The sequence below is a fragment of the Amblyomma americanum genome, chromosome 1 (genome assembly GCF_052857255.1).
Source record: "Amblyomma americanum isolate KBUSLIRL-KWMA chromosome 1, ASM5285725v1, whole genome shotgun sequence".
Classification (NCBI taxonomy): domain Eukaryota; kingdom Metazoa; phylum Arthropoda; class Arachnida; order Ixodida; family Ixodidae; genus Amblyomma; species Amblyomma americanum.
This window is the reverse complement of record NC_135497.1, coordinates 210,968,949-210,987,140: the sequence shown is the minus strand read 5'-3', so window position 1 is coordinate 210,987,140 and position 18,192 is coordinate 210,968,949. Positions and strand designations below refer to the sequence as shown.

At 44.1% G+C, this 18,192-nt stretch overlaps 2 protein-coding genes across 3 annotated transcripts in view; one reads left to right on the top strand and one right to left on the bottom strand.

Moving 5' to 3' along the window:
* LOC144114571 (protein SLC31A2-like) overlaps positions 1-6,352 on the top strand; it is a 46,487-nt gene extending 40,135 nt beyond the window's left edge. Inside the window, exon 4 of one of the 2 annotated variants that reach the window (XM_077648403.1) lies at positions 1,095-6,352. In XM_077648403.1, coding sequence (XP_077504529.1) covers positions 1,095-1,421 — 327 coding nt within the window. In that variant the 3' untranslated portion in view covers positions 1,422-6,352. The remainder of the gene's footprint in view (positions 1-1,094) is intronic. The other variant, XM_077648404.1, reaches the window with a different exon arrangement.
* Positions 1-18,192, bottom strand: part of eEFSec (eukaryotic translation elongation factor, selenocysteine-specific) — a 28,215-nt gene that overhangs the window by 6,294 nt on the left and 3,729 nt on the right. The window contains exons 4-7 of the mRNA XM_077648402.1: positions 11,823-12,008; positions 9,686-9,769; positions 8,330-8,523; positions 3,732-4,005 (exon numbers count right to left, since the gene is read on the bottom strand). Of these exons, the coding sequence (XP_077504528.1) occupies positions 3,732-4,005; positions 8,330-8,523; positions 9,686-9,769; positions 11,823-12,008 (738 nt within the window). The remainder of the gene's footprint in view (positions 1-3,731; positions 4,006-8,329; positions 8,524-9,685; positions 9,770-11,822; positions 12,009-18,192) is intronic.

Genomic DNA, 18,192 nt, shown 5'->3' with positions numbered 1-18,192 from the left:
GCATTCACGCCTCTCGCACTTGCCAACAGTGCCCCAGAAGCAGCAGCATGGACGGTCGTAGCCTTGCAGTAACCATCCTGCACTCATGTCGGTTGTCATGTGGGTTGTAGAAATGGGTAGGCCTCACTCTCATGTACCATTTTCCAAGAGACATGGCTGTAATCCGGGGAAGCCACCCTAGCTGGCACTTGGCCTGCCAGCGCTGTGTGCTGGCGGTGCTGTGTGGGGAAGCCAGCCTAAATGGCGCTCGGTTTATTGCGGCCTCCGGTATTGCTGTGAGTGGCTTCCAAATGGCACTGAAAGTTCGGAAAAGGCTTTTTCGCTTCTCTAGTAAGGTTCGCTTGAGTTTCTGTCCCTTCACTGATTAAATTCAGCTGCTGTTGCATGCGTTTTTTATGAAATTTTGTCTTATGAATTTCGGCAATATTGAACTATTCTACGATTTTTTACCTGTTTGCTATAACGCCAGGCTCCCCACTGCCTTGGAAGCAGGCATGCCTTTAGTGTCACAGTTGGAGATGGCACCTACCAAATGCAAAGGGTCACTGCCACCTAAAAAATTATGTTTTAATATGTTTCACTGTGTTCCTTAGTGCCAGAGCTAGATACATGTTCAAGTGGGTGTGGAGCTTTTCGACAGCACTAAGACAGACCATATTGTAGATAAAAATTCAGTAAACTGACCCTTTAACATGACATAACACTCGCTGATAAAGGCTTATTTCTGTGTAGGCTGGGTTTCTTATTTCCAGAAGCAGTTACAGCTGCAATGTTGCAAATTTTTCCTGACCGATCATTTGCAAAGGAAGTTTACTGCTCATATGCACACCCCAGTTGGCAGTGCCTAAGCTGTCTCAGACAAAAACCCGCAGCACAGGTTGTCATGCAGAGGCAACTACAAGCAAAAAGGAATGTAGATGAAGAATTCAGCACCACAGCAAACTTCTGTTCTCAAAAAATAACGAAGCTTGGTGATGGTGTTAGCAGCATATGCACTTGGCAGAATCATAATAATGAGGTTTCGGGCTGCACTTTGCGGGCACGGTACGCATCCGAACATGGCATCAAATGTGCTCATCTTTGCCTGCCTGCAGGTTCCGCTACTGACCGGTGCATTTACAACGCCATCAACTATGTTCAGCGAGCTGGAGTACAAGCCAAACGCCGAGCCTTATCTTCAGCCGCCCTCAGTGACGGCGAGGTGCGCTGTCTACAACGGAATCTACCCCAGAAGTTTTCACCAATCACCGTCGACCACGGTCCTGCCGATTGTCTACATAAGCAAGCACCTGGATCCTCACAAACTCAGTTGCGGGCACGGTACGCATCCGAACATGGCATCAAATGTGCTGCAGAGCACTGCAGAACAGCAAGTGCATAGCCACAATCACTTGCAAACAAGCTTTGTCAAAAGAATGTGAGACTAGATAACTTGCCTCATAAGTAAAGTTAGAAATAACATTGTGCATCCATGGTTACAATAAGCAAACATGAGACCTCGTGGGCAATATGGGGCATGCATGCAGTCTTTTTTTCCTCTTTTTTTATAAACTTCCCACAGGGCAATGCCTGACGCTATGAGAATAACATCACCGAAATGATGACAGCACTAAGGTTTACTGTTTGAAAACTACACCAGCAAGTAATGTTCATTCATGGTTCATTCAAGTAATGTTCATTCAATGCTACATTTTTTCCAAGTTAATGGGATGCGGAGATTGCCTTGGCCATCTGCTTTGGCAACAGACATTTATGCTTAGTTCTCCTTAACTTTTTGATTAGTAAGTCTAGATTGCCTTATGTCAAGTTTCATGTGTTATCTTTCCTCTAAATGCAAGTGGCTTCAAGTAAGTACTTTCATGCTCAAGCAATCTGTATCTCATGTATCTCCACTACAAAAAACACAACTTCTGCTTTCATTGTGCAAGGATATCCACCAATTTTCTACAATCTTCTTGCTTTAAGCTATAGACTGGCTATTTGTGTCAGAAAGAAGGATACCACCTCATACCCAATCCATTGTGCTAACTATTTCTTCATGACTTTTTGGCTGCAAAAGGCATAAAAGCTGTCCTTACTCGTGTCATGATCATCACATTAAACACAGTGAGCACAGTGACTGGTGCACTGACCATGTTTGTTACTAGGACTGCTTTGATGTAAAAAGATTATGACATAACAAAAATGTACTGTTGATTATGAGTGAAACCCGCCTTGACGAATTGCTTCATTTTATGCACAAAATGATATTCCCTGATCACAGCTCGTTGATTTCAATGCATTTATTACCACAATTTTTAGAGGTCTTCCATGAAAATAGGTGGGAAAAAGGCATAGACAAAACAGCACAGAGAATGTCTTCACAATGTACAGCATGTACAGCAGCGCAAAACAAGTCCCAGACACACCCAGATATCCCAGAAACATACTGTGTCAAGTTGAGAAGTTCTGGACACAAAGTGAAGAATTCCACTAGGTACACCTTCAGTGGCTATACAAGCACTGATACCAGAACGAATGCAGGCATAATATAAAATTCTTGACAACAATGACATCTTGAGGACTGCAGCGACGGTAAAACAACCACAAGGTGATGTGGTTAACTCTAACGGTCCTGTCCCAAAGTTCCGCCGAGTAATGCAATTGACAATTTAAAGGGCAACTCTGGGATATTTTTTAACATTCTGAGTTGACAGTCGCATTACATTCCTTAGAGCCCCTACTTTCGCCACAATAAACCGTTTTTCAAAATGCTGAGTAGGATCATTTTAAAAGAGCGAAAACAGAAACTGAAAATGAAACTCGGTCTGTAGCCAGGGATGATGCTTCACCTGATGCAGGGATGACAGCACAAAAGTTACTAGAAACACACTCCTACACATGCTGAATGGCTGAAATAGCGACTGAAAACGATGATTCCTATAAAATGCCTGAGGTGACCTAACACAAGCCTCAAAATTTTGTTAGTGAAGTGGGTAATTGGTATTAATGTGCGGGGATTGTTTCCGATGTTGCAAATGCAGTATTATCCACAGAAATTATCTGAACCGAGGCCACGAAAATTGCAAGCTTTAAAATCAATTTGCATTGGAAAGAAATGTTGCATGGCTGCCAAATTTAATGGAAGTAATCAGGAACGAAAGAACCTACAGTATAAGTTTCATAAGAAAACAGTGACCTCGAAATACCTCCAGAGCTGCCCTTTAAGGTAGTTTGCTAGCTCCTGGGAGTGGGAAGCACTAAAAGCACTAGTAATGTATGAGAAATGTGTGATACTACAATTGAAAAGTAGCATTGAAGAAAAATCATACTTTTTCATGGATGAATTTGTCATCTGCTTGACATTATAGTGTACTTTTCACAATATGAAATCCCCAAACTTGCAAAGCTCAATGCAACCCTTGAGGACTTCATAAAATTGGATTCAAGCAATGTCCTGCAACTAGAACTTGTGCACAAAGATGTGCCTTGTGTTTGTATGGTGGCTGGCTGTGAGCGTCACTTATAGTTCAGCGTTCACACTTCTTTGTTCACTCACAGTATCACTTGGAGCATCACTTACAGTATCGCTCACAATGCAAACATAACTGCTTTGGCACTCAATTAGCAAACTAGAGTGTCTTTTCAAAGACATGCCATGGCACCGCTTCCATGTGTGAAAGGCACTTGGACTGGCACACTGATTACAGCAGAATCCACAATCTAACATTTGTGCTGTTGCTTGTGCTTACCTTAAAGACAGGCAGGCCTGCGAGTGCTGACCGGTCTGTGTAGCAGCGCTGGATGTGGCCATGAAAAGCCAGCCGGCAGGCTTTTCCCTGAGGGTCCATGTCAAGACGGGAGCCGATGAGTAGCATGTCGGGTGCCAGGAGAGCTGGCTGGTCCAGCTCCAGCAGAGCCCACTGCTCTTGGTTCTCAGCAGCTGGGCCAGTCAGCATCTCGGGGTCCCATCGCAGCCCCACCTCCTCCAAGGCTGAGCCCTGAGGGAAGCTCAAGAAGGACACCCTGCAATGGCCCCTTCTATTAGGCTGAAACCCAGGGCCACAATACTTCTACCTGCACACTTTTGCAGCAGCTACTGCTTCCGCTGGCAATGATTTTCACAAAGCATGAGCTCCGCTGTAAGCTTTCTACCGCGAAAAAAGCTGCAATCACTTATTTGTAATGACACAAGCAGGACAAAAAAGAGCACAGAACGACACAAGTGCTCGTGTTGTGCTCATGTAATTGTGTGCTTTTCTTGTCCCATCTTGGTCTCGCGCTGTTTGGCAGCTATGAAGAACCAACTAGGCGAACCAGCATCATTTCTGGACTAAGGACTTTTTGATGGGCCTTTTTATTCATGTATGATGGGCATTTATTGTAACTTTTTTAATAAAAAAATTCAGTCTAATAGCATTTATTTTGCACCCTGCTTGCCTTTTAGGTGTGTTCAGCTTTATTCTTGTTGTTACTGATCTCCACAAGTAATTACAGAGGACAAAACAATGCAAAAGTGTTACGTGCTAATTTTATTTGCAGTCACAATTATAATGGAGAAAAAAGAAATTCGCACCAATCATAATTAAAAGTGGTTGCAGGAAATGCACATGTAAGGATGACACTGGCACTAAAAGTTTATAGGATGCATGTTTCACAATAATTTTCCAAAGTACCCAGGCACACAGCCTGGGATACTACACCCAGTATCACAACATGTTCATGGTAGCGTGGAAGCTATAAGTGTTGTGGAAATACGGCGGGACAAAGCCTTTCGCCCCTGCCGCACTCCCACTCTGCGGATGCAGCGTTCCCGCTCGCTAACTGCGGATGGGGTTCGTGATCGAGGGACAAAGGGGAGGGACGCCACAGTGTTAACACTCGTATGCTATTTATTACACTTGCAATTAATATACAGAGCGGGCCAGCTAGCTACAAAACATCAACGAGGCATTCCTCGGAAATAGAAGGCTACGTAAGAAGGACTTCCGACTTACTGGCTGGGGCAGGGGCGCGACTTCGGAGGTATCGGCGGCAAACATTTGTATGCGCCGATAATGGCGGCTGGGTTTTCCCGTGCGCGCCGCATTCTTGGGGCAAAGCCGTTCCCTAGCATTTGCTAGGGAAGGCGACCAGAGCGCGCGTTTGCTGCACTCGCTTCACTGCCTGGAACCAGAAGTCCAGCGGCAAGGCACAACGGATCCCCATGCGCCTGCCGCGGAAGGTGACGAGAGCGTGCGGCTCCAACCGCTCGTAACGCTGGCCGCATCCCGAAGAGCTCTGTCCGGTACCGCAGAATTCCGCGTAACCTACGAGGTGGCGCTCCCGTCGCCGTTCCCTTTCCCCCATGAGGGAGACTTCCCTCGTCACCCAGCCGGGGCTGTCCGTCCCGACGGCCGACGATGCAGATGGGTCGCATCGAAATGTAGGAAGGAAACAGGTTTCCACAGTGCAATGTGATGTCTTTCACAAATGTGAAGTCTGCGTACTCTCACAAGTCAGCCGAACACTTCTGGAAGTCATTGCATTGCATTTGTAGCTTCCACTTCATTACAAGCAAGATGTGATAATGAGTGCAAGGTTTTGGTCTATGCTCCACAAGCAAACAGTGCAGAGCAACTCTTAACTCCAAATTGAGCGCTCAGGTTTTACAGAAGTTAAATTTTTGTGCGCAAAAACATAAACGCCTCGTGTCACAGAAAAGCCAGTGTCAGCATTGCTGTTGGCGTGACAGAAGTTAGGACTAGTCAATTACAAGAGGCTCCAATAGATGGCACCAGCCAGATCTGCAGCACATTGAAAAACCCCTGCCCCTTCAGTTGCGAGTCAGACATGCTACCATTATGCCATGCAGACATGTTCGTATGATTTGGCTAAAACGGGGCTTTACATGTATATTGTGTGGTCTTTCACATAATGATTGCGATTGTGGAAGAGGAAACAGTGTCCGTGTCTGTGTGGGCAAGAGGAACTGCTGTAGCATCATACCCTTAAAGGCGGAGCTTAAGTGTCCCCCAATTTTTGCAGATCCCATGTCCTGTAGACATCTGGCATGCCAAAAGCATACTTTCAGCCAAATGGCTGCACTCCTTAGGTTTTGCCACACCTGCAGCTGGCAAAAAGCTCCTATTAAGTAGCTGGCGAAAAGCTCCCAGCTACACAAGGGACAATGGAAGCGCCAGCAGCTTAAGTAATTCATCAGAAAGAAGCAGCCATTTAGTGTAATGACTTTCTCAGAAAGATGCTCCATTTTTTGTGCTAAGCTAGCATTGCTACCCTGTCACCACTACTTGCCTTGAACTGTGCTGGAAGTGTTGCACATGTTCAATAGCCCACATAATGTCCACCAGAATTTCTTGGGTTGCCTTTTCTTTTTCTAGCCTTTCCTTGCGATAAAAACAGTGCACTTTCGATGCATATTTACCATGGTAGCAACCACATGAGTTTGGTTTCACATACCAGTCAGCAAAAAATATCGCTCAAATTCAGGCACTTTTCAGTTTATACCAGTTTGTATGATATAGATCAGAAGGTGGCTACTGAAAATCAGATAATACTAAAGAATCCAAATACTCCTAGCACCAAACATAAGCTCTCACAAACATGGAGTCTACTAGACAGATGCAATATACTGGGGATATCTAAGCATCTGTAATGTGCATATACAGAGTATGGCTATGCTCTGATTGGTTTACGGGGACTTAAAGGTTCACTTAAGAGGAATCTGAACTCGTCTTCTTACCACGGGGACTTGATCTACACATTCCGAGCTTTCTTAGAAACTTCGAATTATTATCCTGTGCGGCCGATTTCCCTAATTTAAATCGTATTAAACGTCCCGGCTCCCGCCTTTTTTTTAACTCAACGCTGGAGGTAGGAGGAGTCAACTAACGCAGGGAGTGCCTTTCCGCCAGTCCCATGGCGGCTTGCTGCTCTGCCATCGGCGGAGTGATACATAAATCAAAGAGTCCACGCGTATTTTTACTTCCGCGAGCCTAATTTGCTGCTATATTGTCTGCGACTGAAACTATTTATCCACGGAAACCTAAAAAAACAAAATAAAAGTGAAAGCGAAGCACCACGCGACTGGCTGAAAGGCACTCCACACGTTGGTTGACTCCTACCTTCAGCGCTGAGTTCAAAGAAAGGCGGAAGCCAGGATGTTTAATCAGATTTAAATTAGGGAAATCGGCCACACAGGGGAATAATTTGAAGTTTCTAAGAATGCTCGGAACGTGTAGATCGAGTTCCCGCGGTAAAAAGACGAGTTCAGATTTCTCTTTAGTGCACCTTTAAAGTCCCAAAGCGACCCAGGCTATCAGAGATGCCGTAGTGAAGGGCTCCGGAAGTTTCGACCATCTGGGGTTGTTTAGTGTGCACTGATATTGCATAGTACACGGGCCTCTAGAATTTCACCACCATCGAAATTCGACCACCGTGGTCGGGATCGAACCCGTGTCTTTCGGGTCAGCAGCCATGTGCCATAACCAGTGAGCCATCGCAGCGGCTGCTATGCTGTGAGTAAAGATCTATCACGCTGATTATCTGAGTCCTTTAACACTTTGTGGCATGGCATCTACAATTGTGGAACTTTCCAAATTTTTTAAAAAGCACCTATCACTGTTTTTACGGTCAGTGATACCAGCTGCATTCCAAGTTTCTGCTGGACAAAATGTCAGGGCCATTTCGTGTCCAGAAAGAAGGAATTACTTTTCCAAAACAAGAAACTCCAGGGCACACCTAGGAAGTGCCATCTGGTGCTACCGCTTGTTTAGTCTCTGACACAGTGAAATGTTTTATTAAAGGACACTGTATCTGGGTTTTTGTTGTGGGAATAGCTTTGTATGATAAGCAAAATAATTGAAAGTGAATAAATGTGTTTGATACAAGAATAATGCTGCATATCCATGAGCGTGGAAGTGTGCGGTGTGTGCAAATTTCTAAAGTTTTTGACCCATACATGTTTCTGTTAAAAATTAGGTTCCAAATAAATGTGCACAAATTTTCAGATTTTTCTCGATAGCAATAGCAGAACATAATGCATCTCTGAAAAGGTTGTCAGCTGATGAGTCACTAGAATGGACCTTTATTACACCATGGTTAAAACACAAGTGGCACACACACACTAACCGTATTCATTGGCATTATAAATGCACCTGCATAATAAATGCACTTCCTACTTTAATGATAAAAATTTGGAAAAATTTCAACTGACTGCAGGTGCAAGTTTTACCTCATGCAGCAAATGCACCTCCCAAATTAGCATCAAGTTTTCTGACAGAAAGAGTGCATTCATTGTGCTGACTGTACAGTAAACAGCATGTGGGCAGTTCAAGAAGGTGGTCCAGACCTGGCCATGAGGGTGGCATGCAGGGCTGAGAGGTGGAACCGGCTCCCAGAGGGGCAGGGACTGCGGAAGTGTGCCACAGGCTGCACCCGTGCCAGCAGGAACAGTTGCGCCCCCAGATGGCCAGGGGTGCACACCAAGCCTCGCTCGAGCAATGATGCCTCCAGCTGACCCACACACACGCCCACACGATCACCCTGCATACAGGCAACACTGGACTGTTGCAAGCTCTGCAGGTGCACATTAGGGAAGAACAAGGATCGAGGCACAGCACAGCAAATGCTCAGTGGTGTGCACTTCTGGATTTTGCTCCAAAAGTACCAAAAATTCACATTTCAGTGTGTGCTCTTGTCACATTTACCCACTCAGATATGTGCTGTCCTAGAGGCAAAGCATGCAGGTGACACAGTGACCATTCCACTTTTATCCAATGGCATAGCAAAACAGAGTGGACTCAGGTGTGCTCAGCCCTCAAGGAGAATGATAGTCTGCGAAGAAACTGGTGCTGTTCACATGCAGTCAACCGCATTCACTAGGTTAGACGCAGCGAGACAGAAAAATATGAATTAAATACACATTATATAACATACAGCAACTGCAGCACACGTCGCTGTCAGTCTTAAATGAAAAATAACGGCATCAAAAGAAAGCCAGATTAGTTTGTTTGCTCCAATTAAAGTGCTTCCAGATAAAGGCACACAGACAGCTGCAACAAGTGGCATGAACTGTTTTTCGTACAAGCCACCTGATATTTTTGTCTCAATAATTACTTTGTCCAATTCTGATGTGAACAAATGCAAATTTGAAAGAACAACGCTGATTTTTAAGTGCACAAAGAAATGAAAATTTACATGCTGTATAGAACTAAGTAAAGCCTTCCCATAGTCTCTGGTATTAGCAGAACTGCTTTTCTGTTAAGAGCTCAATGTGGAGAAACTTGAGTTTTCTTTTTGTTTCATCACCATTTTAAAGATGCCTCTAGAATGCTGGGACTTCACTGACCACCCATGTTTTGCAAGAAGGTCCGTAGCATCACCAATCCATGCTACATGAGGAAGATCAGTCAAGTCAGGTGCACAACTGACCTTAAACCGGAACACTGCATTTGATATCAGCATGACGTTACTATATTTCAGAAAAAAATCACAATTTTACTCCACACACTGCTTTGTTAAAACGTCGTCTGAGATCTCACTTTGCACAGTAAAAATTCGTCACGTTTTTATGCATGCTGCCTATGCACAGCCAACTGGAAAAGGTCAGTATTTGTTAACATACATAATTATAAAATGCATAATGCAACTAGCACTGTTAGTTTCAATTTCCTGCACAGAGAGGCAAAAGATTCCTGACCCTTACCTGTATTGCCCTGTTAACTGGCTTGCGAAACATTTGGATGCTTTTGACCTTTTTTGACACTTTCAACGATGGAATCTCTACCACCTGCACAAGAAAAGATTTACTGCGCACAAGTTCTGTTCACCACATTTCCAAATACAGCACTGCAACCTCCAATACTGAACCTCCAATACTTCAGATAATTCAGCTGTCATTAGGTACCTATATTTAACGTTCTGAAATTATTTACCATGACATTTTTCACTAGTTTAAAACAAAAAGGTTAGTGACTTCATTATTAATCAAACACTTGATTAATCACCAAATAAAGACAGGCAGCATCCAAAAACACTGCATCAGTTATATCCACATAGAGAAGAATAGCTAATAGAACTAGAAGAATAAGAATGGGGTGGAGCACATATGGCAGGTTCTCTCGGATCATGAATGGAAGTTTACCAATATCCCTGAAGAGAAAAGTATACAACAGCTGTACCTGACCAGTACTCACCTATGGGGCAGGAACGAGAGTTAACGAAAAGGGTTCAGCTTATGTTAAAAACAACGCAGCGAGCTATGGAAAGAAAAATGATAGGTGTAACGGTAAGAGATAGGAAGCAGGCAGAGTGCGCGAGGGAACAAAAGCGGGTTAACGACACCCTAGTCAAAACCAAGAGGAAAAAATGGGCTTGGGCAGGGCATGTAATGTGAAGGCAAAATAACAGCTGGTCTTTAAGGGTAACGGAGTGGATTCCAAGAGAAGGTAAGCGTAGCAGGGGGTGGCAGAAAGTTAGGTGGGCGGATAAGATTAAGAAGTTTGCAGGGATACAGTGGCCGCAGCTGACAAAGGACAGGGTTAACTGGAGAGACATGGGAGAGGCTTTTCCCCTGCTGTGTGCTTAGTCAGGCTGATTATTATGATGATAATGATGATGAAGAAGAGTATGCAAGTACAACATGCTCCCTTCCCTCTTTTTTAATTACCAGTCTTAGTATTATACAGGTTGGTGCCCTGAATATTTTTTATTGTTACCACCTTCTTAACTTGATGGTAAGCGCTTTTTCTCCTATGGTGCCAAAGCACACATAGTATCCAAGGTTCCCCACAACCAAATGGTGCGACATAACTGCAATGCAACACTCTTGCTTTTTGTGAAACAATCTTTCTTTTTTCCTCTCATTTGTTTTTTTTATTTCAAAGAAGCCAGCATTACTACTTCAGGAAAATCCTTGCTTTTAAGATAGAATAAAAGACAAGCAAAAGCAGATGAAAAACTTTTCATATTTTAAAATTAAATTTCCATGCCAAAGCCATGCCTTGGGGTACACTATTGTGGACAACTTTGGACTAGTTTTTATTACCTACAGTTCTTGAATGCACAACAAAAGCTCGGCATAAGAGAATTTTTTTTTTCATTTTCATTTCCACAAAATGTAGCTGTTCTACCCAGGATTCTGCCTCTGCAAATCGCCACAGCCATTGAGCCACAACAGCGAGTACTTTCTATCCTTTAGGTCAATTAGTGCACGAGTAGACTAACGAAGTGAGAAACAATGATTCATAAAGCTTTAATGTCTGCAAAGTTTTGCTTCAACAAATACAGTACATCTTGCCAGATGTCTTACGTAAACACAAAGTCAGCCATAATGTAGAAGCTTTTCTGTGTTTTCATGAAATAGTGTTAAGAATTTCACTAAGCAAAAAAGCTGGCATCGGCATGGGTGAAAAATACCCAGAGAAACAACTCATACAGGTCACATGACCTTGTGACGTCATCACAACCTGTGCACCGTACTGTAAGCAAACTGAACTGACCATATGGCGGGTGGCAGTTAAATTAATGATTGGTCGCGAGAGGTTACTTAGGAAGAGCAACCGGGGTCACACAAGCCCCACCGGTGGCCGTCCCTGCCACAGCAAGGCAGAGGCTCATCGCTTAACTGTTGGGGACTAACAGTGATCTATGGATGCAAAGCAGACAATGACCAATTCAGTATATATGGGCATTAACCCATTAATGCTATCGTTTAATGCCCTTAATGCCGAGCTTAAGTGTCCCTTCCAGGTTTTATTTTATGAATACACACACAATTGGGCAGAAATATCTGTAGACGTTGATAGCAATGCTGAGAAAAAAATTGAGAAGTCAGCACTTACATCATTGACAGCAACTGAGCCCTGTAGAATGGTACCCGTGAGCACTGTACCCTGGCCCTTGACCAAGAAGCAGTGATCCACTGACAGCACTAGGGGCCCCTTATCCTGTCGCTCAGGCAACTGAGCTGCCTGACAAAGGGCCTCCACAAGACCATCGAGCCCGAGCGTCGCTGCATGGTCAACATTCTGCAAACATTAATCAAAACAAGACAATGTGCGTAAAATGTACAGACAGTTCATGGCACCAGTGCTTGCCATGTAGTGTGGCTTTCAGTGATTCCGTTTTGAACATAAAACCAGGCCCGTGCAAATATTAGGTAATTTCAAATATTTGGTCAAATAGTAAAGTATCCGATATTCAATTCGATGCAAATGTTTGGAATTTGAAATCTCAAAGTATTTGTCTCAAGTGAATAACGTTTCTGGAACTCTTGCTTCATGAAGTTTTGGTTCAACCTACCTCCTCCGGGATGACAACGCGGCGCACACACAACCAATGCCATGACTCCGTGCCACATGCCTGAGCTGCTTTTGTGTATGCCGGCGCCGGTCTGTGCATGCTCGTGGCAACAGACGCGAGCAGGCGGAAGCGCGGCCTTTAGATCTGTACCTTCCAGGTGTCTGCAACTGCATGGTGCGTGTGCACCTTGACTGGCACGGCGGCCTGCATCAATAGGTATTTAGCACTGCGCAATCCACTTCCGCGCACCACCAGTGCACACGCGCCGATTGGTCCCGACGGGGCAGGCTTGCAAACAGCTGGCTGGCACCTGCGCCTCGTGGCATCCTCCGGACGACTTGTGCATGCGCAGTGGCTCCCCGCGGAAGTGGATCACATTAGGCTAAATCTCTCTAATCGGAGGACGCGCGGCTCCCTTGATTTCTGCAGAACGAGTTCGAGCTGACTGCAGGTGCAACAGCCGCTCTTCTACGCATGAAATTCATGAATCAAGTACAATGGCGCGAGAATGAGAGGCAGCTAGCAAGAGGCAATTGGAGATGGGTGCCCCTTTCGACGCCTGAAGCAAGGTTGAGCTGGGTGCGCGGTGCATATGCCTAGTACGTGTTCATGGAGTTGTCGCTTAAATGTAATAGCTGCACAATGACGCAATCGCAATTAAAGGGGCTCTGAAACACCTTCCGAGGAAAGCACATCAACTCACTTAATCACTGCATTGTGTTGTCATAAAAACCTGAGCCAAATAATATACTTCTACACGCAGCAGAGGACCTACAATCACGTGTTAAAGTTGACGAGCCCTTCCCGGCGACTTTTTCATGCTCGCACCCTGCTTCGTCGCTTGCATCTACGTATACATGTTGAGAGGTGGCTACTGGTTAGATTCTTTCAGACGTCAGGCAGCTACCAAGGCCGCAGCCAATTAGCCGCATAGCTCGGGCGGGTCTGGAAGCTCCGCCCTCAGAGGTGGGGGACCTTCCAGCGTGCAAAAAGTGACGAGAGGAGAGGGGAAGGCGCGAGACGCTGAAATTAAAATTTTGACTATAGATAACTGAGCTTCTAAAAGTGCATTACAAAATTTCTTGCTGGACAGTATTCGTGAAGAGGCATGCTTTAATATCCCAGCCATACTGCAACTTTATTAGAGACCCTTTCAGAGCCCCTTTAAGAACAGCAGTCGGGGGTCTCATAGATAGGTCTCAGACCCCACAAATATGTCGGCTCCACATGCAGGAGGCCTCCCCAATTTCCGATGGCCATTTTTTCAGGACATCAACACAACTTATATGAGCGTGACAAAGCTTCAATGCATTCTCTCTTTTTTTTTCATGTAATAGTCTTGCCTTTTCATGTAAAATACCTGATTTTTAAAATGCCTATTATGCCATTCAGCCTTTTTTGTGTACAATCAGTATTCGAAATATTTGCTTCGAAATTATTCGAAGAAAATTACTATTCGCTTCGAATTAAATTATAACCAAAAAACCACTATTTGCACATGCCTACACAAAACATATTGCTAATCTGTGCAACAATGCCTGGAAAATTAAAGGGGAAAGCATCATGTGGAGGAGAAAGGCAGTACTAAATGGTCTCCAGAAAGGTATGTCATGTGACACATAACTGGCTATATTCATCAGTTCTAATCTAATTATTTCTAAATTTTGAAAAAGTATTTGACAAAGTTGCCCACAAGCGGGTTTTCCATAAACTCTCATGTTTAAATATTGGCCCCTCACTCTTGATTGGATACGATGCTTTCTCTCTAACCGCCAACAGTTTGTATATGCTAAACAACACTGCTCTGCTTTGACCCCCGTAGCTTCCGGTGTGCCACGAGGTATAGCACTCGGCCCTTCGCTTTTTCTAATTTACATCAATGACATGCTGGCTTGTACCACATCTAATATTCGATTATTTGCTGATGACTGCGTTATCTATCAACGTATCACTAACGGCCACGATACACTTATATTGCAAGCAGACTTAACTTACATTGAATCATGGTGCAACAAATGGCTCATGTCTTTAAATGTTATTAAACTTCTCTAGTTACATTTCACCACAGGCAGACCCATCCCTTGACAAAATTCTATAACTCCCATTCCAAGCTTTCCGCAATCACCTCATACAAATACAACCTTTTTCCGTAAAGTTTCGAGTCTGATTTATTTTCTTCTCTAGAAATGATTCCCCAAAACAAATGTTGGTGCGTATGTGCAGGGCCATCTTTTTGGGCTAACCTGAGCTATTTATGTTAATTGCTATGGCAGCCGCTAGATGGCACTATATGTAGAAAAATACGTAGTCACTAGTCGTCTGCACATTCTACTCCGAGTGAATGTGGAGAGATGAACGCCCACCTCGAACAGCGTGTAAATATAAAATTCTGTGTGAAGCTTGGCAAGACAGTTACACAGACCTATGAGCTCCTCCGTGACGCTTACGGCAACGAGACATCGCGGGCGTGAGTTTTCGAGTGGCACAAGAGGTTCGTTTCGGGGAGAACGTCGATGCAAGACGACGCAATGCAGGGGCCGTTCAACCTCACGGAATGAAAACAACGTGGCTCGGATCAGGAAAATAGTACAGCAAGACCGTACCATTACAGTCCGCATGCTATTAGATGCCGTCGACATTAGTAAGACAACATGCCACCAAATTTTGCGTGAGAACTTGGGGAAACGAAAGCTGAATGCCAGACTTGTGCTGCACTCCCTAACACAGAACCAGAAGGACACGCGGACATCAATGGGCGCTGATTTGCTTTCCGAGGCAGAGAAGGATGCTGCTTTCATCGACAGCATCATTGTTGAAGATGAAACACCATGTTTTCAATACAATCCCCAAACAAAGAGGCAGAGTGCCGAATGGCGGTCCACAAGCTCTTCGGTGTTGAGAAAGGTACGGCGATAAAAGAGCAAAATAAAGACGATGCTGACAGTTCTTTTGCGATGGTAGAGGTGTCATACACCACGAGTTCGTCCCACAAGGGCAGATGGTGAATCAGGTGTTTTATATCTGCGTGCTCCAACACATGCGTGATGCACTGTGACGCCGTTGCCCTGACTTATGGGCACCTGGACAATGGAGCCTTCGCCACGATAACGCATGTCCGCACACTGCTCTCAGTGTGACAAAACTTCTCGCCAAGCACAGCATTACTGTACTTCCCCACCCGTCATACTCGCCTGACCTCTCCCCATGCGATTTTTTCATGTTTCCTCATGTGAAGAGACCCCTAAAAGGTTGCTGGATGGGGAGTGTGGAGGTCATTCAAGGTGCCATGACAAAGGAGCTGACAGCCCTGCGAAAAGAAGCATTTTCCAACTGTTTCCAAGACCCCAAGAAGCATTGGAAGCTATGTATAGACTGCAAGGGAGACTATTTCGAAGGAGTGCTGCACAAATGATTTCAATGTTAAACGCATCTTTTTAAATGGACTCAGTCTTGGAACTTTACGGACAAAGTTTGTACCTTGGTGTAACTATTTCCCACTTCCTTAGCTGGTCACCCCACATTTCCAACATTACTAATGATTCTAACCGCATGCTTGGTATCTAACGCCATAACTTGCGACTAGCTCCTTCCGCTATAAAACTGCTGATCTATTTAACAGTCGTTCGTCCCAAACTGAAATACGCATGCGTAGTCTGGGACCCTCACCAGTCAAATTTTTCTCGCACCCTTGAATCTGTTCAAAATCATGTGGCAAGATTCATTCACTTAGATTATTCTCCTTATTCAAGCGTCACCAAACTGAAATCAGAATCTAATCTTCCATCCCTTGCTTCACACTGCAAAATTGCCAGGCTATGTTTCTTTCATAAATTTTATCACTCACCGCTTGGAAGTTCAATTATCACACCAGCTCACCGTGTTCTGATTGCATTAATCACGACAAAGCTGTTTACCCACCATCCGTACATACTACTGCACATTACAATGCTCTCTTCCCCCCGACAGCAAAGGACTGGAATCACCGTACTGCCGACGCAGTTCACCACACTAATGCAGCCCACTTCAAGGTGTTCTTTAAAAAAAATCATCAACACGCTATAACGACCCACTCGTCATGTAATACTCCAAGAGGGGATTTTGAGGTATGAATAAATATATAAATAAATGAACGAAGAGCATCAGTGTCACAAAAAGTGTAACACAAAAGGATAATGAGAGAGGCTAGAAGAAGAGAATTGTTTCATTTATTTCCTTTCATTCTTATTGCTTCTCATTCAAAGAGACCAGCAGCAGAATGAGCTTGCTATATAGCAGTTATTCCTGAAAAGCACTTCTCATTTTGTTTTTAATTGTTAGGTATACACATAATAGTGGGACCAGTGATGGCTTGCCTTCCTGCATCTTGAAGAAAAAATGCTTTTTAGTCTGTTTGGAATTTTGTTGGAAAAAGCTCTATGAAAAGTTCACATGACTGAGGCGGCTCTGAGAAATTTTAACATCTGAAAACAAAGAATTTAGTGAAGTGGGACGAGTGCAGGCAGGAAGAATGATGATCAGTGCCTAACAGCTCCGCATATTCGAAGCCAAAAGTGAAGGGAATTATACAATGAATACACTAGTATAATGAGTGTCAGTGCAATAGCAGCAAAAACAAAGCATTCTGTGCTGCATCCAGACAGGCATGAGGTATCAATATGTGTACCTTAGAACAAGAAATTTTTCATTAAGATCAACAAGTCAGGATATGCTTTTTACTCCGTTGCTTTTTCAAGCCTTATGCTGTAAAAATGGCTGACCTGTAGGCTATGCACTCAGCGCCATGTCATAACTGCCCTCAAAACAAACCCCCTCCCCCTAAAGAAAAAAAAAAGAGATTAGTGCTCAAACAACTTGCGTAAATGGCTGCATGCCACAGATGTTTATCAACATGCATTAAATCATCATCATCATCATCAGCCTGACTGCGTCACCTGCAGGACAAAGGGCTCTCCCATACCTCTCCAATGAACCCTGTCCTGTGCCAGCTGCAGCCACCTTATCCCCACAAACTTCTTTATCTCATCTCCCCACCTTACTTTCTGCCACCCCCTGCTCCGCTTGCCTTCTCTTGGTATGCAGTCCGTTACCCTTATCGACCTCAGTTATCGGTTAGTGATAATAAAACCTAGTGGTGCTGGGAACTTGTAGATGTGCTACATGATACTTGACAGCACCTGCAGAGGAGCAGCAGACTTTGTGATTTATTTGTTTCATTTTTTTTTTCATTCCGATTATACTACTAATTTGATTTCCATGCTAAACTTAAATGTAATGTTTAGCATCATTTTGCACAATTACAAATAAAGCGAGACTGCGCACACAACAGTCACTGTGGGCTTTTTTACTACTATACTCCGTTTCAAACATCATGTGCAACGCTGTCAAAGCTAGCACTCTTCTTTGTGCTGCCTGCATCCGCAACCAAAAAGTAGTGCGTTATTTGTGGGGAGCGAAACATAGTAAATGCTTTCCCTGTAGGCTTACCATGTGACACATTCGTCATGACCTTGATTAAAATGCACTGTTATTGCTGACAACACGCTGTCGCTTTCTTGTGCCATAGACCACTCGGGCACAGAACAAGCGCAAAGTAATACGCCTCCCTTTATTTTCCCGTCCGGACTACTTCCGTACCTTTCACAGCGTTGCACCTGATGTATGAAACGGAGTATAGGACTGGACTCTCAATGCATAACACAGAAAAACATGAAAGCTGCTGACATACTTTCACAAGTAAATTATATGCACACAAAAAAGATTCAGCCTTGTGAGAAAATAAATAAATGAAAGCCTACATACTACCACCTTGGCATTCTGTACATTAAATGTTTTGTTGCTTCTTGATGAAATGACAGTTTCTTCACTCTATGGGTAAACTAACCACTTATTTTACTTGACAAAACCCTGTTT